We start from the raw sequence: 27215 nt of genomic DNA, 5'->3' as shown, positions 1-27215 counted from the left end.
GTTAATGTCCATTAAGTGCTTTGAGAACCTTGGGTGGAAAGCCCATGGATTAATCTTAAAACCTGAGAAATGCAGAGGATTGAACTTTCTGCCCTCACCTTGATTAGTCCCTCTGTATTTTTTACTTTTGGAGCCTCTTCTTCTGGGATGCTCCCAGGAGGTGCCCATACACAACCAATACCTTTGCAGATGCTATTGCATGGCCCCATCCTCCAACACACTGTAGGTACCAGCAGGTGCTTTCTGCTCCTGAGTCCCCTGATTGGAGGTGCTAAACTCACAAGTTTTACAGCTCTGTTTGGAGCTCCTCAGCAGCTACTGATAATTGGTTCTTTCTGAGTGAATTGTCCTCCCAGGCCTTGGTAAAGTCTTGTTGGCCTCCACAGAGCTGCTTCTGATTCCTCAGTGGTCACTGAGAGTTTAATTAGACTTTAAATCTAGCTGGTTAAACCTGGATACACTCTTGCAGGAACCCAAATAGTCCAGGGTGTGGACACAGTAGTACCAAAGAGTATTAATCACAGTCCCTTCTGATTCCAGCACACTCAGTTAATAACCTGAATTTGGGTCTACTTAGGCACCAGCATGGTTGATAAATAATGTAGGTTGTACATGGCCCAAGAGCGAGGACAAGTATCCTTGAGCCAACAGAAGAAACAGGCTCAGGAGCTGAACGACCCTTTATGATGCCTCTTTCTGCTTCCTCTTTGGTCCAGTGCTCCTTCATGGAGAGAAGTTGGGATAATCTTTCTGAAAGGAAGTTGTACCTTCTTTTCCGGATGCAATAGGAGATTTCAACCTCCAGAGCTGTTAGCCAGTCTCTATCACCACCTTGGACATGTCCCCTCCTGTGATTGATCCCAGCTCAGCAGCCATACTCACATTAACGTGCTCCTTTCCACCGTGCTTTGCCCGGATCTGAGGGTTTTGGATCAGGTCTAGGTGAGTTCCCCACACTGCAATGGGTGTGTTGCCGCTAGAGAAGAAGAAATTAAAGAAATGCATGAATCCAGATAATATATATCAGGACTGATTGCACCAGCAATGGGTGATCTGTATTCCTAAACATTGATTGCAAAGTTTCTGACCACATCTCACAGTCCCATAGGAAGGGAAGGAAAAACAAAAAAAACCAAATAATTTTTCATTTAATCATAAGGGGAGAAAGAAGTAAAACCATGTTCTTGCTAAAGCCGCTGGGTGTTTTTCATTGTTAGGACTCAGGAATCACAAGCTTTGCTAATGAGAAGAGTGAGAAATCTAACAGGAGCTCTTCAGAGTGGTCCATAGACTGTATCTCCTCTGTCACTGAAGGAAGGGAGTCTAAAAAACCCTCATAGATACTATCTTGTGCAAGCAGCTCTGTTTCTTCTAGATGCTGCAGGACCTAGTTTGCTGGCAGCACTTGAAGTGGGTTCACTGGGTTGACATTTTCTTATTTAGAGGAATGATTTTATAGCAGGTTTCATATGCAAGATGGGACTACAGCCACCAACCAAGGCAGCACTGAATCCAGTGCTAGGCAAACTAGGTCCTTCAGCATCTAGAAGAAACAGAGCCGAAGTCTTCAGACGTGGAGTGCATAGGCATTTGCTCAGTTTCTAGTTGGTGACCCAGGCAGGTAAGCTCTGTCACGTGTGTTAGATCCAACATTTGACAGAGATTTCCAGTCACTGTGTCCCTTTGCTCAGGCAAGGACTGATTTCCTGAGAAAGCTGATTCATAAGAGCCACAACTCTGCATCTGGTAGATTTTCTCGCTTTTATAACATCTCCTTTAGCCCAGCTTAAGATGGGGACATGTAGACAGAACGCTTCTCATTCCCTGCAATCACTGTCACCAGAAGGAAACAGCTTTCAGAAACACCCGCCTTTCCTTTCCCTTGCCTCTTCCAGCGGCAGCCAGCAGTGCTGTTTGTGGGAGTCCAGGGAGCAGAGGTGAAGGAGGACGGAAACTGCAAAGGAACATTCCCAGGCTTCAGTAGGAGCTCATGCGTGCGTTGGCTTTGAACGCTGCATTCAGGGGGAGGGTTCACCACAGGCAGCTTTGGCTACCCCAAATCATAACAACATTGCTCTCCCAGGGTGAGCGCTCCCTTTGCAGCACTGTGGCAGAGGCAACACGATGCAAGGGCTAAAGGAGGAAGAGTTATCCGAGAAAGCAAAACCTTCCACTGTCAAGGGCTCAGATACCCAGGGCAGGATGAGGAAACGTCATCAACGGACAGCCCCATCTCTGAGGGTTTCCCAGGGTGAGGAGTACTCTCATCGATTTCGGCACCTGCCTCCATAATTCCCCTTGGAAACTGTCCAGGATGCAATTTATTTCCTGGAGTATTCTGCTGAGAATGGGAGGCCATGTGGAAACTGGTTGGATTGGGAAAAGAAAGCTCAGAATCCCTTTCCTGCCTCCAGGTAAATCTACACACACATGAAAGGTGAAACGAGTGCATTATAAATGAGAAAACACTAGAGAATAAACACACTGTAAGGAAAAAACCTGTATTGGTCAACAGATCTCTCCCAGTTCTGACCTTTGTTTTCCATGTTCCTCATTAATATTCCATTATAAATCACATGGGGCATGTAGGAATGAATGCAAATATACATCTCTGCTCAGCAGTATAACTGTCAGGTTTCAGTGAGCTGGCCACAGCTAGCTGGGACTGTGCTTCAGCTCCTCTCGTTACACCCAAACTGATAAACCAAAGGGCCAGGACACCAGCTCAGACAGTGGCTGGTGGCCCTAGATGCTGACAAGCCGCTAGCACTACCCCAGGCAATGCCTGGTCATGGTTCAGGGGATAGCAAGGTCCAGGGTGCACTCCCCACAAGCAGGATAGATGCAGCTAAACTGCCTTTGAAGGAGGAAAGGTCATTGGTGGTATAGATGAGGGCTACACATGCTCTCTGGCTTCAGGACTGAAGACTAGACCTGAATTAAGAACCTAGTGTTTTAAACATGGACTATGTGACCAAGAAGCCTGTAAAATGAGCTCAGTCAAAGAGCATTGTCACAAATATGTATTTTGGCAGATGCTTCCATGACACTTCTGTGAGAGTTTCCTTATGGTCTTTCATTCAAGCCATGCCTGTATGGACTGAACCACGATTAGGACAACATTGTAGAGTACCTCAGGTTCTTGCTCTCTGAAACCATCAGCTGTGACAGGAAATTTCTAATGGGAAATTTTGTGGAGCAAAAACATATTTTGCCATATCCATAAAACCCACTTTGATGGTTGAGCTCTCCTGAATGCACAGAGAATCTCTTCTGAAGTCTCACATCCATGTCCAAGAGAGCTCCTTCTCCCTGCCTTACAGAAAAAATACCCTCTCCCCAAAATTCAGCTTCACATTGAGGATTCCTGACATCACCTAGGGAAAGCTCACTCACCAGAAACCAAAAGAGAAGTGTATAAACCAAGCTGTTCTTTCTCCACTGTCCTGGTTTTTCTGGATTTTTGGCCATGGGCCTTTATAATTTTTATTATTATTTATTGTTATTATGAATCTCTGCTGATTCAAACTAGAAGGGATTTTGAATCCTTATCAGCTGACAGTTTTATATGTTGCAGATGTATCAAATGTCTGTGCACATGTATAGATATATGAGTGTGTGTATATATACATAAATCCTTTTATTTAACCAACCAAATCTGTGCATACAGTTTTAAACCCACATGTTAAAAATTCTGTATTTGGTTTGGAAGCTGAGCTTACAGGCTCAGACCATAGTTACCAAGCACAGCCACAGCACTGACTCAGAGAGGGGCTTTCTCTCTGCAAAAAAAGCTAAAGCAGTTGTGTTTGCTGAAGATTCAAAATCACCCCAAAACTCCTCTCTGTCTTGCAAATCAAGCAAATACAACTGTTGCTTGCCTTTGCATGAAAACCATTAGCCATTGTCTTCTGTGTCCGCAGGTGAATGTCCACTCATGGCTGCTCCTCCCCCAGGCCAGGAGAGATCAGAGCCCAGAGAGATGTTGCTGCCCAGCAAAATAACAGAGGTGCCAAGAATATGAGCTTTCTTAATTTAACTCTTTATTGTCCCAAAATTTCTGTCTGCAGACTCACATAATTGCTGGACATAAATCAGACCCAGATCAAACATATTAATGTAACCTCATAAAATTCTAGTTACCTGCCAGACTCTTTTATTTTTGGCTATGGGAGTAAATTAGCAGTAATCTTTTCTTTATTATCTTGGAAAATGGCACTTGAGAAGGTTTTAAGCCAGGCTTGGTACATTCATTCACTCAGTTTGCAAAGCTGGTTTAATAGCAATCATCTATCCCTCAAAACAGCTTAGCCCCACAGCCAGGAGCGATGAATCAGAGCAGCACAGTGGATTTGCTCTAATGAATCATACTGCGTAATGAATACACTGAGGAGCAGCCTCCTCAGTCTATCTCCAGATCCACGTGTCTTGACTAACTTATTTCTTGCTTGATTCTTGGAGTGGACTGGGCTGCACTTTCATCCGGCTCCATGTGGAAGCCTTACTCCAGTGTTTGTCTCCACTGCGACCGGCTGGATGGAGCTCCACAGCGGAACAGTTATAGTGTTTAAAACTGTTCCCGACACCCTGAACCACAGTGGTAATCCCGGATATGGCACCTTTTCTCTTTGCACCCTCCTCCAAGTTTACGCCCCTTTGGAGTGATTCAAAAGCACACAAGAAAGAGGATGAAGGTGGAGGTGGCAAGGTCCGGCTAAAATTAGGCATCTGCTGCTGCTTAGGTGGATGCTTTCTGATTTCAGAGGCACCGACGAGAGCAAAGAATAGAGCTTGTACCTGAATGATGAGACAGGTAGAATCCCAGTCATCCATCCCCACAGCTACATGCCCTGCAAGTAAGCTGGCACCCACTAAATGAGCACCTCTTCTTAATTTCTCTTATGCTGGGAGGTGGGCAGGGAGACCCACGGCAGCAAGCAATGGGACGCAGTCTCTGTACCCCCAGCTGGGCAAAGCTTTGCCGATACACCTGAAGCATCTGCTTGGCTGTTTCTTCGTCTCCTGCTGGCAGTTTCAGCAGAAAAAACAAGGAGCAAATGGGCTCTGGAGAACATCTCCTCTCACCTCCCAGCCAGACCTGAGGCCAGCCAGAGGAAGGTCCCTGTGCTGTAACTTTCCTGGAGGTAACAGGGGAATTCACTCTCCTGGGCTGCCAATCTCGCACCTTTTAGCTGGCACTGAACTCACTTTAATAAGGAAGGGAGTAAAGCGATTTCTCATTTCACTCATAACCTGATCTCTGAAAATAAAAACCCTAAATGGAAAATCCAGACACTAAAGCTTCAAGCCCAATGTGGAAAGATTCAATCCAGCTAAATCGGTAAATTCCCTCATGGTAATTAAAGGCACTAATTGATTTGTGAAAACATGTCCTGGATGGGAGCTGAACTGGGGAGATTTACAAGCCCTGCTCCTAATCCCCAGATACTCCCATCAGTCCGGTTTGACAGGGGAGCGGGGAGCTGCTGTGGATGAATAGGGGCCGACTAAGATTTCTTATTTTGTATCTTTTCAAGGAAATACCAGTGCATTTAATGACCCATTTCTCTCTTCCCGCGGCCATTTCTGCAGGCTTCTGAGAGCATTTGGGTATTGCTTTGATGCTTTCCACAACCAGGGCAAATGTTCCTCTCAGACACCTTCACGTGAACCCTCTGAATTCACCAAAGCAGCATCAATGGGGTGAAGAGAAAAAAGGATCCCTAACGAGGAGGAAGGCCCTTTGGTAGGGCAGGGACCAGAGCTCCCTTTGTGTTTTGTCTCAGAAGACAGCCCTGGGGCTTTCAGGCACGACAGCCAAACAAGCAATGCTTCGTCTTAAGCCAGCAAGTACATGAAGGCTGTGGGAAAGGTGGGAATTGTTGCTTTCAAACCCAAGGGATATTCACTTTTCTAAGCACAGTTAGGACACTTATGCCTGGGTTTAAGAGATCGTTGACTGGTCCTGTGGCCATGCAAAGCTGTGGACCCAGTCCAATGAGGCCCAAAACACAATTATGACCAGAAAGAGTTGGAATTGCAGCTTTTAGGAATATAATTGCATAGTTTAACCAGCCCCGGTGGTCTGTAATATTACTCAGGCAGGGAGCATCCTGGTGCTGGAGATAAACCCCAGGCTGCAGTAAAGAAGAAGAAAGCTTCGACACTAGGTTGGAGACCTGTTGAACCTGCCTTTGTAAGTAAAGCATGAAATCTCCAAGGCAAGCTTCTGGTGGGCATTGGCAGCTCGATTGTGCTGCGTTAAGCCGGGAAGCTTTGCTCTGCTAGTGAAGGCAGAGTGCAGGATCATTCAGGTTTGCACTACACGGAGTTTCTTTGGAGCAAGGACCCTGCTCCTGCCCATCCCTCACTAGACTCTCTGGGAATTTTGTCTCGGGGTACACATGAGCACAGACATATATTGGGCATACAAGGTGTTACGATGAATGCACAATGCACCACTGGCCTTTTAGTCTTCCCAGGAGGCGAGTACACCAAACCTCATGGTCTCAGACTCTGGGAAGTAGCTCTGCACAGATCTATTTCTTAGTGAACACAATGCTTGGAAAGCACTTCTTTGTATGAAGGGTCAACATGAACACACCAGTGCTGCATTAGAAAACCATGGGAGGTGGTAGGAGGTGTCCATGGGATGCTTACCTGAAGATGCTCCACTCAGGCTCAATCCTCAGGATGGTTGGATCCTCTACATATTCGTACTGCAACTCCTGATGTATCTTGGCCTTGTCCACCCTCACGGACACCTTCACCTTCTCAAAGCCTTCATCTGAGGCAGTGGTGTTACAGACAATGTGCTTGGTGGATCTCCTGTGAGCAGAAGCAAGTGAATATAAACCAGGTGCTACCAGCAGCAAACCAAATGGTGCCAAAAAGAGCGCAGCTACTTACTCTTATGTCCTGTGACCTTAACCTATGCACTGTGAAGGGACGAAACTCACTGCTACAGGAATATGCTGTGAATATTGTGACACATTTATCTGAGGAAGTGACATTGCCTTTTCACTAGTTTAAATAAAACCACAAGAACCATCATTTCTCAGGTCTCAGAGTGAAAGCTGAACCCCAAGGGAAATCCAAAACAGACCTTTCTCCAGAAGTATTTCTGTGTGATTAAATACTTGATGGATGTTTCCTTCCTGCCTGCAGACATATGCAGCAGCAGCTCATAAAAAGGAGTTTTTGCACCTCAGCTTTCCAGTCTGGGATAATAAAGTTTACTTTGCATTAGGACTGTAAGCCTTGTTTAAGTGCAGTTTGCAGCGTGCCTGGGACCTCTGCACGGGAGGTGCTAATGTAGTGGGAAGAATTTTATGATTATACTCAAAGAATATTCTGCATAAACCTTTCCTTTTGGGCAGGGCTCAAAACCAGCTCCAGGTCTGAATTTTGCAGTGACCCTTACTTGCCATAAAGAGCCTAAAAGCTAGGCTCCAAACACCCTCAGCCTCATCTTATACCCCTAGAAAGGATAAAGCAAGGTGCATCCTTCCCTTGCAGCGTGGCACTCGCCTTCACTGACTGCAACACCCTGAAAGACCACACTCAGTCCCTCCTAAAACCCCCCAGGCTCTTCAGTAAAGCAACTCCAAGCAGCTGTGGTTCCCACTTGGCCTTTTAAATCACAAGCTGTGACTTCACTCTCCTGAATTATAGGTGCTGAATCACACCACAGTCATGACAGGCAGCTAAACAGGATCCCCGCAGCCAGGAGAGGGAAGGGCATTGCCCCAAGACAGTGGTCCCAGGTCCCTGTGAATGCGCCCTTCTTCTGCCAAGGACAGGCTGGGAGCAATGTGCCAACTTCATCTTCAGCCTCCACCGATACTGGCAGCAAAATGTGTTGCACTGGGTAGTTTTGAGCTGCGGGAGCCCCTGGGAACGGGATTCAGGCTCATTCTCACAGGGATCAGGGAACATTCAGCAGGTAACACTGACATTAAGCCTCTCAGAACTGCAATTGAACAGGAGCCAACCCAGAGCTGAAATGTTGCAAATCATCCATTTCTTAGCACTACAGGACTACTCTGGGATAAAAAGGAGGTGTTTTAATATCTAGAACTGATGTTGTCAGATTGTCACCTCCGCTAAAGCAGGGACATGAAAATGAATCTTTTAAACGACGTACTCCCAGAGCAAGTAGCAAAGCATGGGACCGTGGAGAATTGTAGCGAAATTTGACAAGGGGCCATGGAAAAAAGCACATCAAATACCAATCAAAACAATGAAATAAATCCGATTCTCCCGCCCCAAAACATGCACAGTAAGGTTCCACACAGTGCAGAATACAAAAGTCCAGTTGCTGAATAGATGTGGCCACAGGCAAAAGAGGCCATGAGGGACAGGGTGTCTGGGCTGCAGAAGTCGCTTGGCTATAATTGCTCACATCTTTTAGATTCAAGCATGTACAGTAGGAAGGACTCATCTGTACCTGTAGAAGAGACAGGGTTGTCGCCCAAAGGTCACGATGACATTGCTACCCGCATTAAGGTTGTTGCCCGTAATTGTCACCTGGGTGCCACCTGACACTGGTCCCCGCTTCGGCTTGAGATCAGAGAGTGTCAGAGTCTGTGAAGACAAGGGGTCATGTTGAAAACACAACAGAGGAGGATAGGTACGTTCCCTCTCTCGTTTTAGTGATGGAGAGAGGTAGGTACCCCCATGGGTTAATCACATGTTAGCTGACTTCAGAAGATGACTACATCTTCTGGCCAATAGAGGAGCCTAGAGTGACTCTAGTCCTATCATAGACACTCTACCTGAATGCCAAGTTTGGTGGGATGACTTCAGACCTAACCCCACCCCCTTCTCCTCACCTCTGCAAAATTAGGCCTGCCCTTATACCCACTCAGAAATACTCTGTGCTTGCAAAGCCAATTCCACATCTGGAGCAGCTGGAGCCACAATCTTCCACCTACACTTCTTGTTTGACACAGCTCAGGTGTCTTTTTTGCCATCATGCAACACCACCTCTGCAAGATAAACCAGGTCTTGAACTGGCTGTTTGGATCTTGATGAGGACTCTCCACCTCCAAACTCTGGAGCTCACAAGTGATGAAAACGATAGAGTCCTGAAAAGATTACTCTAAACCCTATTGACCTGACAAGGGAACAGAACCTGTTGTATAGCTCCAGAGAGATGCCAAAAAACTCCCCCTGCGCTCACGGGCTTTTTCCCTGTGAAGAAGGCGAGCTGTTCAGCAGAGCATCTGAGCTCGTGTCTTACCTATCCCACACACCCACCACATGAACCCAAATCTTCTCAGACTTGGATGCTGAGACCATCTAGTACTGCATGAGTGTCCAGCACCAATACAGCCCAGCAGTGTTCCTGTGAAGAGGTACTCTAAATACTACAGCCACCAAAAGAGCACTGTCCAGACGAACCCTTTCTTCCTCGTTCTGCTGATTTTCTGAGCCTCTTTTCCAAACGTAACATGGTGTTGTGTTAATGAACCAAAAAGGGGGACAATTCCTTTAGGGGCCCAAATCTCAAACCTCTTTTTCTTACCCTCCTGCTCTCCTTTCTTCCCCAAATCAAGATAAAATACTTGCTCTCTGAAGGCACAGATCACCCTGTTACCACAATGCAGAGAGGAGACATCCATTTTCAGGGAGAAATTTGGAGTTACAGTTTATTCTTTCATTTGCATTTTAATAGAAAAACTTTCCACTCAGTCCCAAGTGAAAAGCTACTATATGCATTTAAATGAAGATTATTTTTTTCCCCTCTCTTTAAGAATGATGACACAAACGCTTGAAGCTCTCCTCAGTTCCTCTGGACGAGCAGGTACATCACACAGTCACCTTATTGAGCTTTGGAGACCATTAATCCATGTTTATAAAACCACCTGACACACACCACAGCTCCCACTTTCACATCCCCTCTGGCTAATCATTTTGAAAAACAGCGGCAAGGTTTCAACTTTGCTTTTGTTCAAAATGAAGCTACGGCTTGAAGAAAAAGCTGAACATGAGAATCTGATATACAGCTCAGTAGAAAGATCTATTGTCAGAGCTGGACACTCCTTGTGTTTAAACTTGATTGGTTTTGAAATGATGGTTTGGAAACTGTCTTTATACTTTTCTGGGAATATTCTCTGACAGCTATTACAGGGATAAAAGACGCAGGAAGAGTATGTAGATTCAAAAGATGTACTTCAGTATGCAGTGCTCCTCTGTTTTTAGGGTACAGCCTCATGATGTGACAACAACCCCTCTTTAATCCCTTACTGATGGCCGACCACACCAGTGCAAATTACTACTGACCACGACAGCTGCTGCTGGGAGGCGACTTCCCACCTGGGAGAAAATGGGTTGAGAATGGCCAACTTCATGAACATAGCCTACTCAACAGCACTGCAGTAGTAGCTGTTTTACAAACCATAGAGGAAAATTTGAGTTAAAGACTCAAAGCCCTTGTCCCACTCCTGGATGGGTTTCCTGCCTTCTCCCAGAGGTAGATAAACTGTTCATGCCCTTTCGAAGATCCTCACAGACCAGAACTACATCAGCAACGCCCTTTGGCAAAGCGTTGCTGTGTCTCGTGCCAATCTTACAAAAAGTTTATGGCTAGGCTTTCAAAGTTGCGATAAACCATTAATTATTCACAGTGGCCTTCATAAATGTTGCACAGCATGTTTGCAGTAAAACTCAGCCTCCAGACTGTTTACCATTTCCTTGCTGGTGAAAAGTGATGGAAAGTGCAAGGGGTTCCTAGGGGATCTGCAACAGGCCAAAGTGGACAGTGACAATGAGGGAAAGAGGCAAGGGAATCTTCTGTACGTTTCTAGGGGCTTTCCTACTTTCCTCTGCTCCCCAACCCTTTCCTTTTCTCCAGTACATTCTCCACACAGGCTGTCCACAGAGAAGCTACCATCACAGCTGTGTCTAAACTGACCTCACGGTGCATGTCAAGACCTCGGTTCCCACTGGGACAAGGGTAGAGCAAAACGTGACTCGCACGCAGCTTGTGCACCTGGGTTTCCTTTCTGTAGGTTCAACATCAGCAGCAGGAGGGGAAAGATGGAAGGGAGACCTGTTGCTAATGGTGTCCTGGGACAAGGATTTTAGAAGCAGACCCAGAGGAGATGCAGTCAGAGTACTCTACATCATCTGCACTAAACCATAATATTCTCATCCAAAGCCAGAATAAAGGCAAACTTGCTTCGGCATGTGAATTGAAATGTGAAGGGAAAATTTTTTTTAATTGAAAGTCCATGGCCATAATCATAACAACAAAATCACTAACTTAAAAAAAAAATTCATTTCGATCTTCATAAATTTCATTTCAGCCTGCAACCAAATGCTTTATTTCCCTTTTGGCTTATTGAACTCTAATGCAATTTGCATTTTTGATCCCAGATAAGTTTAAAACAAACTAATGGCATTTTGAATTTAAAAGTTCTGGTTAGAAATGTGGAGAAGAACTGTTCTAACATCTCTAAACTAAGCTACATCTTTTTTAAAACACTGAAATAAAATACTGTGTTGAATTCAAAATATCGTCTCTCCCAATTCTTGCAGGAGAGGGGAAGGTTGAACCTATTGGCCAAATTCGACCCTGTTTTGCTCCAAACCTTTTGAAAAAGAATTTTCCAGAGGATTTACGATGTGTCAGAAAGCAGCATTTATCTCCCATGCAATGCCCTTCCTTAGTTTTCAAGCATCTTCCTTCCCTTAGAGCTGCCACCCACCACTGCAGGATGCCAAGGCACGTTACGATGCCTGCAATAACATCTCTACCCTCCTGGCAGAAGTATCGGAGGAAGCCAAGCTGCGCCAACAAACACAGCTCCCGCTACGAAAGCAATGGACACGAGAGAGGGCATATGATGGGCAGGCTGGAGAGCGTCTGTGGGTTTTTTCTGTCTAGCACAAAGGTATTGAGGCATTCAGCAGAGAAAACCCTGTTGACTTCGTGCGCATGCGCGGCTGGGATAGCTGGCAGCCGGAAAGCCAGCAAGCGGAGGGAAAAGCTGTCACAGACGGACACGGATGATCAAAATTGGACAGTAATTCCAAGAGTAGCAAAGGTGACACGCTGAAGCGTTATGTTCTGGAAAGAGCCCTTCTGTCTGCCTAGTGGGGGGCTATCTCTCAAGGTGTTTCTTTGCCCCCACCACCATAACACCTGGGTGACATCAGAAAATACAGAGAATAGAGAAATTACTGTAGCTCAAGGGGGAAATCTAAGATATTTGCATTCATTATCGGTTCCTTTTACCGTAAAAAAATGCTCAGGCATGTGAATAATTTCAGAAAAGACCCATTCCCTTGCAGGAGTTGAGAGCTTTTGATGGGAACAAAGAGACCCTCTCATCTCAAACCTGCACAGATCTGCATAGATCAAGGCCAGGCAATGCTTGCATGTCCCCAGCAAGGGCCCTTAGAGGAATAAGCAGGTCTCTTGGACAACGAGCATCAGTAGTAAGGGAGACAGTGCAGCAAAAAACCAAGTTGAGTGTGGAACATGTGTTGGGCTCTGCACAGCTCTTCCTTGGCAAAGCAACAGTCTCAGGCTGAACTCATGCCAGTAGTAGCGGAGAATCAAGCCCAGAGCCCCTCTGGCTGCTCTGCAAGCTGCTGTCCCAGACAGACAGTGCAGCAAGCCAATTTTCCAGCCCCAGCAGTCTCTAAAAAGAGGAGAGTGGTTGCTCTCTGAGTACCCTCAGCATCCTTTGCTGACTCCAGGCAGCCTGCTAAGGATGGCCACACGCAATAGGAATCCTTTTCTTCTTTGGACATATCTAATGTTTGCGGCTGGAGATGCAGGAAACTCCCTTCCACTAGACCATGTTGCTCAAAGCCCCATCCAACCTGGCCTTGAACACTTCCAGGGATTCAGCATCCACAGCTTCTCTGGGCAACCTCGTCCAGTGCCTCACCACCCTCATAGTGAAGAATTTCTTCTGTATATCTAATCTAAATTTACCCTCTTCTAGTTTAAAGCCATTACGCCTTGTCCTATCATTACATGCCCTTGTAAAATGTCCCTCTCCAGCTTTCTCGTAGGCCCCCTTCATGTACTGACAGGCTGCTATAAGTTCTCCCTGGAACCTTCTCTTCTCCAGGCTGAACAATCCTAACTCTCTCAGCCTGTTTTGATAGCAGAGGTGTTCCAGCCCTCTGAGCATCCTCATGGCCCTCCTCTAGACTCGCTCCATCAGGTCCATGACTCATGGCTGAAGTCCTTAATCCAAACCACCTACCCTTCCCACTGCCAGACACATGATGTGCAGTGGCAGGAAGAAGTTACATAAAACAAACAAGGGTGTTGGTATTTAAGGCATCCAGTCTCATGAAGAACTCTGCACTCAGAGGAACATCTTGGACTTATCTGACCTGTATCTGAGGCTTGTGAGAGACCTGGGCTGAGCTAAGGGTAATGACCAAAAAGCTTCTGGACTGTGCCAAGAACAGGTCTGAGAGCAGACATTCGATGTCCTGAGCCCACCCCTCCAAGCATGAGCACTATGGTGAGACCCCACCCTTACTCAAGGTGCAGGTATAACCCTTAAAAGCTAGCTGAAGTTCAAGCTTGCTTGAACCATGGAGCATCCAAAACAGTTACCCACTTGCACTGAGCCCCAGTCATACTCTACAGCTCGCCTGCAGCCTGGCTGGTGAACTAATCCCTCCTGATCTAGTGTTGCTGGGGTGCAGCACTGCTTCTTCTGGACACCCAGAAGACCACCTAAAGCAAACACCCCTTGAATGCCACGTTTTGCAGAAACACCTGCCACTGCTGTGTTGACTGGTAATTGGGCATTTTTGTGCTTGCTAGCAAAAGGCCACTAGCTTTGCAGTGACACAACACCGCAGGCTCTCAGGATGCCTCCGGGCTTGCCGTGCCCTGAGATGTGTTCCTCTGTGATCACAAGTGTCTCATGGTCAAGGTCTCATGCCCAGCCTGCCTGAGCTCCGTGCTGGGGACACCCCGCATGGCCAAGGGCTGCCGCCCCGGGCAGGCACTGCCCAGCAAACACCAGGTCTTGGTGTGCCCGGGCTGGAGCTGGGCAGCTCTGCCGCCGGTGCTAGGGACCAGTGAGAAGGGAGGAGTTGATGAGGAGCAGGGGGATGAAGATATCCCTGGGTGGAGGGACACCCAAGAGCAAGGAAGAAGACACCCCACCATGAACATCACACTCCTCCTGCTGAAGACCTCAGTGTGGTAATGATTAGTGGCAATCCCCATGTTTCTGCTGTAGACACTGGTGCCTTCAACTGTTGGGCCAGGAGGGAGGCTGGTAGGGTGAGCATCACACCCAGGAAAAGTAAGATATCAGAAAAGCTTTTTTTCCTTTTTCTTTTTTTTTCTTTCCTTTTTCATTTTTCCTTTCCTGTATAGCATTTTTAACTATTAATGAGGATTTTCTGTACTAATTTGGGCCATGGCTGTATGTAACTGAAACTGGACTAATAATTTAGACTATCAGTAGATTGTTAAAACATTAATTCGGCAAGCTATTTTTGCTCATAACAAGATTTTGAAAGGAAATGGAAGGAAAAACTTGGTGTGCTCAGGACAGCAGTGAAGAGCTCAGAGACTGAATATGGTCAAGGTCAATGGATAGATGCAGCAAAGGGACCAGGGCCCGAGGGCCTTCAGGGACAAGGAGAACTTCTCACATGAGCTTACCATGAAGTAGTAGAGTTGTGAAGACCTGGCCATGAACTCTGGTTTGCACTCAGCCACACAGATTTCCACAAATCCAGCATGCTGGCTGGGCTTGGCCTCCCCCATTTCACATACTATCCTGTGGAGAAAATATGAACCAGAAGCAAGGTTTAAGGGGTGGTTTGGTGGTCTGGGTAAGATGGAATTGGAGCAAACAACCCACACTGCTGGGAAATGGACTGTAGACTTAACCCACTCTCTTCTTTCCAATCCAGGATCCAAACTGTGAACTAAGTTATTCTTTAAAGAGTTGATGGCTTTTGGCAGTTGGCATTCGCTGGGGCAAATGCTCAGCTGGTGTAAATCAACATAGATTCACTTCAATATACAGACAAATGCTGGGCTGAGGTCTGACCCCAGGGGTCCCTCTGTCCTCCAGCCTTGCACGGTGGATAACCTTCCAGCTGTGAGGCTTAATGATGGCTCCTGCATAGGATAAGCTGCTCCTTGGGACTGCTGCCCCACGAACTGGAACCGAACATCTTTCTGGTGTCTGTTACATGAAAGATGAACAATTTTAGGGTATATGCCCTGAGGATTACCTAAATATGCAATCCAAATACAGTAAGAAATGGATTATTAATGCCTCAGCTGTAAGCGAGGAATGGCATCTTCCATTCCTCGCTTCCAGGTTTGGGTGGAAAGGACTCCTTAGAAGAGCCGACAGGTAGCAATGACTGTTACTAGTTGTGCGATGGCCCACTGTCTCCACACACCCAACTTACTGCTCTGCTGGGATGTACCCTTCCACCAGTGGTTTGCATTCCACTCCAGCCACTTTGACGTGAGACGCAATATCTCTGAACTCCAGCCCCAGATTCTCCCCACGGATGGTCACTTTGGTCCCTCCTTCACGAGGGCCTGTCACTGGATTGATCTGCAGAAACAAGTAAAGAAAAAGGAGAATAATCAGACCACCTGTGTACAGACATCAGCATCCTCTCGCGTGAAAGAAGCAGCATATCAGGTCTCTTTGTGACCACTAAAGACACTCTTAATTATGAATGCTGAACAACTGAGGGAACAAGTCTACTCCAGATACATCACAAGGACCAGCCTCTTGCAAATATATTATATATCACACATGCCCCAACCTCAAAGTATCCAGAATTCTGCCCCAGGTCTCTTTTACTTTCTTCTGACTATTTGTGAAACATCCAGAGATGAGTGGGAGATGTTTTCTAGGTAGGAGCAGGGGTTTCTGGTGGTGCAGCTGGGCTCTGCAGTTTATAGACATGCGCCATGGAAAGGCAGGAGTGGGACATGGTGGAAAGAAATGGGAGAAAGAATAAGAAAAGGACACAAATGGCTTCAGCCCACCACTTTAAATCGTCATGCATCACAAACTCAGCTGAAAAAGTCCACCTGAAAGAAAAAGCCAAGGCACGACAGAAACAACGTGCAAGATTAACTATGGAGTAGGTGGACAGTGACTGAGACAGTAGCAGCAGTTGCTGTGTGCCAACATGTATTTCTGAAAGTTGCCCTCACAGGAGAGCTGGGGCCAGGGGAAGGGCAGACATGCAGTCATGGATGTCTTATTTGTGGGATGGAGAACTCTTGACTAGGAAACTCCTGAGCCCCAGCTTGAGCTGAGTGGCTATCCCAACAGTCCTGGTGGCTGGTGGCACGATGTTTGCATCCCAGTCTGGACCTTCACCAGACTGTAGCAGAGGTGGGATCATTACATCTTGCTCAGCAGTGGCTGTGTTGGGTAGCAGAGCCAAAGCACCACCTGGACTCCAGAGCTCATCTCTCCCTCTCATCGCAGAGCCTCACCCTGCACCCAGAGCTGTCCATCTCTCTGCAACACTTCTGACCCATGCAAAGGGGATGTGTACGTGGAAAAGCATTCTGCATCTCATCCGTCACCCTTGTTCAGAGCCAGGTGGAAATTAGCATTGGAGTTGTCTCCTCACCGTTGAAACAACACCAGAGCCACAGGGCCAGCCCTTAATTATCTCAGTTCTGCCCTTCCAATTATTCAGCGTGCCCAAGCGCTTTGCCATACAACTGGCCAGTTGAAAGGGGATTCAGACGTTGCTTTGAAATGGTATTCCCTGCTGCCCGTTCAGGATGCCATGGCTGCCATCTGCCAGCACTGGCAAGGCTCTCACCGCAGTGAGGAAGGGGGAATTCCCTGTCTGAGGTCCGTACCTGCCGGTCAATGGCTCTGCCAACTGGGAATCTGGGGCTGGCAGCTAGACCCTTGCATAGCAGTCGGACTGGCAGGGAAAGTCGAGGCACCGGCACAGGCAGGGCTGCTCTTGACTGTTTCCCAGCACTGAGTCTGGCACCAGGGTTAGCCTAATTTCCACCCAGAGGCCCATTTTTAGAAAGTCCATCTTTAATAAAAAAAGAAAGACCCTTGGCACCTTTAGGGGATATTTTATTTTAGGATATTTAATTTTAGGTGCCATGAACCTCCTCCTGAATGAGCGTGCCTTTGCTCTGACTATACAGGGAACCAACAGAGGTTACCAATTTCATAGCACCGATGATCACAGGCAAGTGCCTAGACGTGTAGGGTTGTATAGCCTAGACACAACCTCTGCAGCACAAGATGCCTCCAGCGGCCCAGTCTCAGGTCCAAAAACCAGACAAATAATACTTGAGCCAACAAAATCAGAACCATGGCAGGTTTATTCCTACTCCAAAAGTCAACAAGATACTTAAGTCCTAAAAAGAAAATAGCACAACATTCATAAAACTGACAGGTGAAATGATTATTTGGGCTGGCTGGAGATTTGACCTTTGGATGGTCTGTGCTGATGAGATTGATAGGCAGGTAGAAAATGGATGAAATGAGAAAGAAAGAGAGAGTAATTTCTGGTTATTTTCCAGGAAATGAGGAAAGTATTTTAAAAAATGAGAATGAAAATGAAATTTCTATTCCAGGAGAAACTAATACTGATTGTCTCAGCTGGGGACTCAACATTGAAAACTTAAACTATTTTCCAAAAACGGCAATTCCAAAATATTTTTATTCTGAATCATTAATAAATATCTATTCAAGCAAAGTTTTCTGACTGAAATACTTATTTTGCTGACATCAGTTAATCCTCTCCTGATGAAACACTGTATGAATGATGCTGGAAGGCTAGAATATATCATCATACCAAATGCAATATAATATGTACTCAAAATGAAAAAAGAAAGATAAACTAAAATTTCCATATTTTATTTCCTTACGTATGAGACACACTTTGTAAGAGGACTGTGTTCCCCATGGAATATTCTGGTTCTGTTTTGTGGTATTAAACTTGCCATCAAATGCTTTTTATTTGCTATAGTAAGGTAGGCATCTAGAAGGCTAGATCTGTGGTTAATTAGGGCCCACCTATGCTTGAAAGAGCGTGCTAACATGGGCAGCACATCTCATAGCGGGTCAAAAAAGGATTTTTTTCTCGTAAGACTAATGTCATTACCCTGAATAAAAGAAGGTGTAGTGGTGAAAGGAACATCTTGCTAGAAAAGTCTTTTTCTTTAAAACTAGGGGTGTGTTTGAGTCAAAAATTTCACTGCAGAGGTCACAAAAATCTCAGTGGAAACATTATCATCATCCTTCCAACTCTGTCTAAAGCATGAGACTTTTAAAAATTCTTTCTATGATTCAAAAAGCATTAACAGGAAACTTCCCAGAGTGAAGCCAGCAGAGCAGCTCTGAGCCCCACCCCGTGCAATTTTTGATTTGTAAGGGCCAGCTTCAAAACCCACTTATTTCCTTAAAACAGAAGGTTCTGGATTTCTCCCAAGAGCATGTGGGAGATTTTTTTAACCTCAACTCATTGCACTCCTGTAGATGCATGCAAGAAGAAGGTGTTACCATGTTGTTTTCACAGCGAGAGAGAAGGAGCCTGTTTCTATCACAGGTGTAAAAATGTGGAACGAAACCTGTCAGTTTTGGAGAGAAAAATGCAGGCAGGGAAACGAAAGCTGCCAGGCAGCCTCAGCTTTCTCTTGAAGACCCCGAGCTGCCACACTGCATCACAATTTACGCCCTCCGCTCTTATCAGCCTAATGCCCCAGCTTGTCACTCTTAAAGGAGGTTTTGTGGCTCAGCGAGTCCGTAGAGTACTTTAATTTCACTGAGTGGCAATATAAGTGCAGCAGCTAGTAAATAAGTACAGGTTGTGGGAAGCTATGTACTGGGTACCTGTGTGAGCCCGTGCAGGTGTGAGTACACGTGTTGTTGCTCCTCCTTTGCCTGCACAGATACTACGCTGGCTCCTCACCAGAATATGCACGTCCCTACCAACAGCTCCAGACCCACCATTAGCTGCAAAATATATCCAGTCACTTGAGATTACTTCCGTGCTAATGGCTCAGAAAAACTCTTTCCAAGAGCTACTTATGATCTCACCAGACAGTTGGAATATTTCATGGGTGAATATTGCAATGATCTGTTTGAGCTTTGGGAGTTGTTGGAGGAAAAGAATTAGAAGTGCATCCCTTCTGGAGCTGTAGGGTGGAGAGTGAGTGCTTTGCACTTCATAAAGAGACTGTAGATGCAGCGTTGGGGTCAAAGCATGGCAGAGAAATTTAGATTGACCTTCAGAACATCATACTACTGCATGGTCAGGTTCTTGTGTTTTGGACTTTTGCTTTAGTTGATCATCCATGAGCTTCCCAATACCAAATTCTATGAAACTGTATAAAGTTTTGGACTCTTTCCCAAGGTTTGAGAATCTGAAAAGATTCAAAAAATGTTCCCCCCAGCTCCCAATAATATTCAATGCCTGAAAGCTGAACTTTGAGATGTAGGTCCTCATTCTAACTGTCTGGGTTTGGTTTAACACTTTCAGGTGTTTCAGGTGGGCGCAAAATTACCATGTTAGCAAAGGCATGGTGACTGAGAAATGCTTATAGACAGGAGGCAGTAGGTAAGGATGGGGCCCTCATTTTCAAGATCAGTTTCATTTCAGGCTCAGATCTGTCCTGCTGCCTGCCCTGTGACCCTGAAAATGGTCCCCATGATTATGGTAAAGGTATCCTAAGACAGCAGACAAAAATCACTTTAGACTGGAGGCCTGATTCCCCCTCCGTACCTTCTTTCCCTTCCTCCTCTCCCTCTCTTCATGGTTCTTACTCATTTCCCCTTTGTACCTTTGCCCCAGCTCTTTTTTTGGCCCAGTCAACACCTTCAACAGGAAACCTTCTAAAGAACACCTTTATGCTGCAGGTCCTTCCTTTGCTTTTTAAATGAACTTTGCTTTAATTCTGTCTTTATCACTTAGTAGGACAGTTCCAAGCTGCATTTCGTCCAGGCTTGATCCTATCTCCTCCTTGAGTGTTCAAAGGGGGAAAGCTGGCAACTGTACAAGGCTTTGTTTGCTCTGTGGGGACTTCTTTCACCATGCAGAGTCAGCCAGGCAAACAGAAGAGCATTACTCTGCTGCAGTTGGTGGAGTCTTGTTTTTTTCCTGGACATTGACTTTGTCCATGTCATGCTGCTGGGAAGCATGAACTACAACCTGCCCTCTTCCTTGACCTCCTGTCAGCAAAGCTGAGAACACTCTGCAATCACTCAACATATCCTTCTCAACCAGGCCGGTTTCAAGAGACGGTTGGGCTCATATGGTTACCCTTACACCATCCATTTGAGGTGCCCCAGAGCATCTTGTCTCACCTTCATCTGCTCCTAAAGGCTTCATGTCACATCTGCAAGCCCTGTGTGGGCAGGTCAGATGCTCTGAGTTCCTCAGATTGCACTGGCGGCAGACTGTGTTTGTACAGTTGATTCATGTCCACATTGACTACAGTGGGAACTCTGACACCCAGCTCACCGCTGTGTTATAGACACCTGAAGTTGTGTGCTTACCTTTGAAGGCCACTGTGGCCTCTGATCCCAAGGGTGCCTGGGGCTTTGCCTGACCCAGCAGAGCTGAGTGCTGACCTTTCCCTCACCAACCCAAAGACAAATTGGGAAAATAAACCAAGGAAAGGGTACAAGAGGGACTACCCCAGCTTCTTGCAGATCCATGACTTACATCCATGATCTTGGGGTTGGTGCATTTGCCCTTGGTGCTGGACAACTCCAGCCACTGGCTGTCCTGGGCTGGGCAGTGCTGCTTCAGCGTACACTGGTTCTGCCCCTCGCACCAGCCGCACTCAAAGTCCGGGTCGGCTTTCAGGCACAATCCACAGCTGTCCCGCATGGCCCCACACTTGTACAGGTGAACTGCAGAGACAGGAAAACAGAGAGGACCTAAGATACAGACAGCATGGGAGAGTGGTGGGATGTCAAAGGGCAGAATGAGCAGCGAGATGGGGGAAGGTGTTCTGGACTGCTTGTTCCAGAGGCAGGATGGGACCTCACGGAGGGGTAAATAATGGGGAAAAAGTGTTTACATACTCTTGTAATAAACTGCGCTTGTTTATCCCTTACGAAAGATATTTTTGGGAGCCAAACGCAGGAGGAATGATGCTGCCCTCAGTAGGGTGAGGGGCTACAAGCAGGCGGTTGGGGGGAAAGGTGCTTGGGCAGTGACTTGGCCTCAGTCCCTTCCTTTTTCAGAGACCATCTGAATGTCCTACAGTGACACCTGTAACCAGTCTCAGCCTCAGCTCTTTATCCTAAAATGATTTTCTAGACCTGGTCTACCCACAGCTTAAACTTGGGGATTTGTCTAGTGTGAAACTACCCAGAACTGGGTGCTAAGGTGATGCCGCTCAGGTTTCCCCACTAACAGAAATCCTACAAGGTAAGAGTAAATCCACAACAGTTCGCTATGAGGCTGAATCCAGGGATTCACAATCAGCCTTTCCCCCTTTTTCTGCTCCAGAAATTCAGTCTGCTTTAAACTTTGAAGTACTAAGTTGATCCTCCTTTAACACAAGCAGTAGTGATTAATGCTTAGCTCCATCTCAGGCTGCTAAGTGATTAGAAGCAGTCAAAACTTTTTCCAAATACAGCCTAAAAACATTGCAGTCCTCCTATGAAATAAGATCATGTTATCTATCCTTATTTTACAGATGTCTAAACTGAGACCTGGGTTGCACAGTGAGCTGATAGCAAAAGTCTCCTCTCTGAAGATGAGGACAGCAGAATAGAGGCTTTCAGACTTGCTTTTTTTCTGTATTTGTGGGCGTGTTGGTGGATTTCTTTATAAGATGGGGGTTTTTTCCTTTGTACTCCTGTTTTGGTTTAGTCAGTAGGTGACTAAAGTCTTGTCTCTGGTTATTGCTATACACAATCCCAAAGCTCAAAGGCTTTGGATATGTGTGCTGAAAAGCTCTGGCTGTCTCTTCATACCTGCATGCCAGAAGTTGGCAAGTATTGACCAATGCAAGGAAAAGCTCAGAAACTTTTTATTTCTCCAGGTCGGGTGCAAGAAAAGTTTGCAAAAGAGTTGTCAATCACAGTGAGCTACAGGCCACCTGGGATACAGCCCTTTCCCTAATTTTCTGTTAGATTTCCTCAAACTTGCTGAGTTGCTCTGCTTGCAATGCTACAGTGAGTATCTCTCCAAGCACTTTCAGTAGGCTTGGTTTAGCCTACTTCAGCTCACCAGCCCAGCCCATGTGATGCTGGCTATGAAAGCAATGGCATCTGGGTTGCTTGAAGGCAGCGAACCCCAGAGCCACTGCACTTAGAAAGGCACTGGGTCTGATCCTGCCTCTGCCTCTCAGTTTTCCAGAGGTGTTGCTTGTTTGCAGCACTGTCCAAAACCCTGCCGAGGTTTTGTGTTTGCTCATAGCCACCACATTTATGCTAGTAAATAAATCTGTGTCCTCAGGAGCATGTGGTATGCTTCCGTGTGCTGTACCCGTGTGCACATGCCTAAACTTTCCTCCTGACCCAAAACATGATGGCATCATCCAAACTAGTCATTTGGGATAGCCACCAGCCAGTGCCACTTCCCCAATTTTTTCCTAGTCATTATTTATAACCTTTTGGCTTTGAATAACCCAAGAACTTGTAAGAGACTGCACTACAGACCAAGCGCCACACGTTTCCCGAGTTCATTCCCTGCTCTGGTTTACATTACCGGCACAGACACGCCTAGGGACACAATTGTCATGATTATGAGATTGATTTCACTCCTACATCCCACAGGACAGCTGAGTACTGCACAAAAATGGGTTCACACTCTTGCTGTGGACTTTGTTGCATCAAGAATGTTCAGGTGGCTATAATGGTAACAGAAAACTAAGCAGGACCAGGGCAAGTGCCCAAACCCTGACCTCCAAACCACACTGTTAAAGGCTAGGACAGTCCATGTCACTGTCTGGGCCCATGAAAATTAACACTGTCCTGGTAATGCCTTGGCACAGGTTAGAAAACAGGAAGGAGGGCGATCAGCTTCAGTGGGGAGAGAGGTTGGCAGTGTGAACATGGGCTTTGCCACGCTGCTGGATGCCAGGGCTAGACAAAGGTCTCCAGCCTGTTGTGTTTACTGGGTAGATTTAACATCCAAGAGCCACAGTTTTGGGGAGGACAGGGCAGGACCTTTTGCATTCAAACTGGCTGTTCGAACCCACTGGCTATTTGAGCCAACAGAGAAAGACATCACAGAGGTGGGTGCAGTGGGACAAGGACAGGAAGAGGTCATGCCATGGGGAGAAGAGTTGGCTTCTGTATCGCTCTCCAGCTTCAATGTGGTTTTGGTGGAAACCTCACGCACCACCCCTCAGCATGAGGGTGGGTGTGAAATGGTGTGAGAGGAGCATGGGAGTACCTGATGGGGAGAGATGGAGTAGGAGAAGATGTGGAGAGTGTCCAAGAAAAGAGAAGGTACAGCGAGGGAGGGAGAAGCTTCTGAGAGGTGGTAACGTGAGAGAGGAGAGATTCTGCAGGTCTGAGCTGTAAGTGCAGAGCAGCCAAGAGAAGAGGTTGCCTGAGGGAAAGGCCTCAGGGTGCCTGAGGGTAATGCACATGAAGGAAGAAGATGTGAATGGACTGTCCATCCCCAGCAAAACTGCCTGCCTCAGGGTGGTGGCTGGACATGCAATATCCTTCTGTGAGGAGCACATCAATCCTGTGGCACTGGTGGCAGGTAAATGAAGACAGGCTCTGGGCAGAAGGTGCGTTTCAGTCCTTTGTCATTACCATTTATTTTGCTCAGACTTTTCCCACGGGCGAGCTGCAGCCCTTCTCCTCCCCCTCTCCCTTCCCCTGTTCATTACTACATTGCCTCTGAGCAGCGCGTGCCCGATCTCCTGGCACGTTAACTTAAAGAGCATCTCTGCAGGAGAAATAAGGAGGGGGAGAAAGCTGGAGAAGGAGGGTCTTAAAAACGAGACACAAAAATGTGGGGAGAAGCGGGAGGCAAAGATGATGAAGGAAGAGGGAAAGCAACACAAGTGGGAGGGAGACTCATATTTCTCAGGTGCGAAGAGAAAAGTGTAGGGGGGAACACAAAGCACACACAAAAAATCGGTGATTTGCAGAGTGCAGAGAACAAGTATACACCAAACAGCACGGGGAGATGGTGGAGGCTTTGTTAAGTGTAGGGAGCGATGTGGCCCGTTGCTAAGGTTACCGCTTCCAAGGACAAGTTGAAATAACTCTTTACCTTTGTTCTGTGCTGGGTTGTCAATGTTGAAATTCCCGTTCCACACGACCGTCAGCTCCACCGGCAGGCTGTTAATCTCCATCCCTTCGTATGAATACTAGAAGTGGGAGAGGGAAAAAAAACAACAAACCAAACAAACCCAGACTTGCATGGTGCCCAGAGGTGGGGAGGGGATGGGGTAGGATGGGACGGGGCAAGACATGGTGCAGCAAGCTGTGAACAAGAGAAACTGAGCTGTCACCTACCTCCCTAATCATTGTCACCTGCCAGAACACCATGGGATGAGCTCAAAGTTGTGGTTCACATAAAGGAAGCCATGCCCCTTTCAATAGCCCTACTTAGCCATTATTTGAATATTCCATGATTTAAGCGTATTTGCATGTGATGGGGCTAATCTTGGAATCTGCCAGTTGTGGTTTAACCCGGCAGGTAGCCAAAACAACCACACAGCCGTTCACTCACCCTCCACCCCCACAGAGGGATGGGGAAGAGAATTGGAAAAAAAAAGATGCGTAGAACTCATGAGTTGAGACAAAGACAGTTAACAGGACAGGAAAAAAAACCCAAAAATTATTATAATAATGATAAAAAAATACACAGGACAATTGATGCATAGCACAATTCTCACTACCCACTGACCGATGCCCAGTTAACTCCTGAGCCGTGGTGCCTCCCTGACCAACTCCCCCAGATTATGTACTGAACGTGGTGTCATACGGTATGGAATGTCCGGTTTGGGTCAGGTGTCCTGGCTGTGTCCCCTCCCAGCTTCCCATGCACGCCCCACCTTCTCGCTGGTAGAGCAGAGCATGGGAAGCTGAAAAGTCCTTGACTACTTAACAACTAAAACCATCAGTACATTATCAACATCATTTTCATCCCAAATCCAAAACACAGCACTATACTAGCTATCAGGAAGAAAACGAACTTTATCCCAGCCAAAACCAGGACACTAACTTCTAGGTATTGAGCACAGCTCTGAAGAATATTTTGCCAACTCTTGGGTGCGCCTCTAAGGCGTACATTATGCATTGTGGGTCTACCATCCAAATATTCCTCTGCTGTGTACTCCATAGATGCTGAGCGTATATGTAATGTTGTCTACACCAGTCATATTTTAAAGAACTCTTGGAAGCCTAGTGAAGTCTCAGAAAGCAGGGAACAGGCATATCATGGAAATACCTTAAAAAAGGAGGAAACAGAGGTTCTGTGTAATTATAGACCTGTCAGCCTAACTTGGCTTCCCAGAAAGAAAGTACATCAAATTATTAAACAATCAATTTATAAGCACCTGCAAGATGATAAGGTGATAAAAATCAGCCAGCATAGATTTGTCAAGAACAAATTGTGTCAACGCAATCTAATTTCCTTTTTTGACAGGCTTAATGGCTTTGTGGATAAAGAGGAGGCAGCAGATGTGATTTATCTTGATTTCAATAGAGTATTTGCTACTGTCCTGCAGGAGATACCCATAAACAAACTAGGGAAATATGATCTAAAAGAAGCCACCATAAGGTGTATGCAAAAGCTATGAAAAGAAAAAAACCGAAGTCAAATAATTCAATGTCAGGCTGGGAGGGTGTTTCAAATGGAGTATTGTCCTGGGTCTGGCATTATTCAGTATTTCCACTACTGACTTGGATGATAGACTACAGATTTCATGAATGACTACTCTGTGAGAAGGTGCAAGAACATCCAAAAGCAGGGCTGAGAATTCAAAACAAACTTGAAAAATTGTAGAACTGGGACAAAATCAACAAAGTGAAATTCAATACCAGCAAGTACCGAGTATTCTTCAGTAGGAGAAATCAATGCAAACAAATATGAAATTGGAATGACTGGCCATTGGTGCAGGAAAGGGTCTGGGGACTACTGAAGATCACAAACAGATTGTGAATCAACAATGCCATATTGTTGCCAAAAAAACTAAGCAAATCTCATTTGGGGATGTACTAGATAGCGTTTGTTACATGTGTAAGCCTCAGGAGGCAATTATTTTTCCCTACTCAGAGCCAGAAAGGCTTCATCTGAAGTAGAGGGTATCCAGTTTCCAGCAAATATGTATTAAGAAAGCCATAGAAATCTTTTGAGAGAGTTGGACAGACTTAAACACTTGTCACGCACAGTCAAGGTACACAGATCTGGCCTTAACAAAGGAAGTGGAAGCTGATCTCTGGAGTCCCTCTCCGCTCAGAGAGCTCTCTCACACATGGTGCTTAGTGTATTTTTTCAGCTAGATTTTGGTTTATCATAAGCCAGTTCACACATGGCTCACCCAGCTGCCTGACAGATCCCATTGCCCACCTCCGTCAAGAGCTTCCATCCAACACTTCACCAAAAGGCAAAAAGCCTTATGATGGGAGAGGACATGGTTGCTTAAAGGAAAGAATGAAAACAAGGCAAGGAGGGCAAAGACATTTCATGTCTACTACTACTACTGATCACAGGGCACATAAGGGTTTACCCTCCTGAGATCAGGAATCTTGCACTGCATTGGGATCTACAGCACGACAAACTCCCACTTCTAAAGAAAAAGGCGTTTTCCCCACCAAAGATTAAACACAATTCAATAAACTGTCTGGTTTGGTTGGATATGTCTTAAAAGACCACTAAAGTAGTCCCCGCCACTTAAAGTCTCAGCATGGTTTTCCACAGAGTTGCCAGAGCTTTGAGCCTTTAGAGGTATTTTTTTCTGTACCTGTTAATTGCCATATAATCGTGGAGTAAATTGTGTACGGTGATTTCTGTCCATCAGAGCAGAGTGAGTGCTAGTTGCACAGTAATTTCTCTTTGGACAAACTAAACGCAATTAGCCACTAATCTGCAAGCCCCTGTGATTACCATCTAGTTGTAGGGTATTTATGGGTACAAGCTTTGTGGTTTCCATGGAAGTGAAGAGCAGCTGCAGGCTAACAGAGTCCTTTGCAATAGGGCTGTACCCACCAGTCTCATTCAGGATTAGCGTTTTTATGACACTTCTTGGTGTCACTGCCAGCAAG

General features: G+C 46.1%; 1 protein-coding gene across 1 annotated transcript in view; it reads right to left on the bottom strand.

Moving 5' to 3' along the window:
* PLXNA4 (plexin A4) overlaps positions 1 to 27215 on the bottom strand; it is a gene marked incomplete at both ends in the record, with an annotated part of 428073 nt that overhangs the window by 59842 nt on the left and 341016 nt on the right. Inside the window, 7 exons of the mRNA XM_082013844.1 lie at positions 883 to 976; positions 6661 to 6828; positions 8450 to 8586; positions 14660 to 14777; positions 15424 to 15575; positions 20689 to 20879; positions 24217 to 24313. Coding sequence (XP_081869970.1) covers positions 883 to 976; positions 6661 to 6828; positions 8450 to 8586; positions 14660 to 14777; positions 15424 to 15575; positions 20689 to 20879; positions 24217 to 24313 — 957 coding nt within the window. The remainder of the gene's footprint in view (positions 1 to 882; positions 977 to 6660; positions 6829 to 8449; positions 8587 to 14659; positions 14778 to 15423; positions 15576 to 20688; positions 20880 to 24216; positions 24314 to 27215) is intronic.

Source organism: Phaethon aethereus (assembly GCF_964289735.1).
Source record: "Phaethon aethereus genome assembly, chromosome: 1".
NCBI classification, from domain to species: domain Eukaryota; kingdom Metazoa; phylum Chordata; class Aves; order Phaethontiformes; family Phaethontidae; genus Phaethon; species Phaethon aethereus.
Note: the sequence above shows the minus strand (reverse complement) of the source record. Positions and strands in the feature narration are given on the sequence as shown.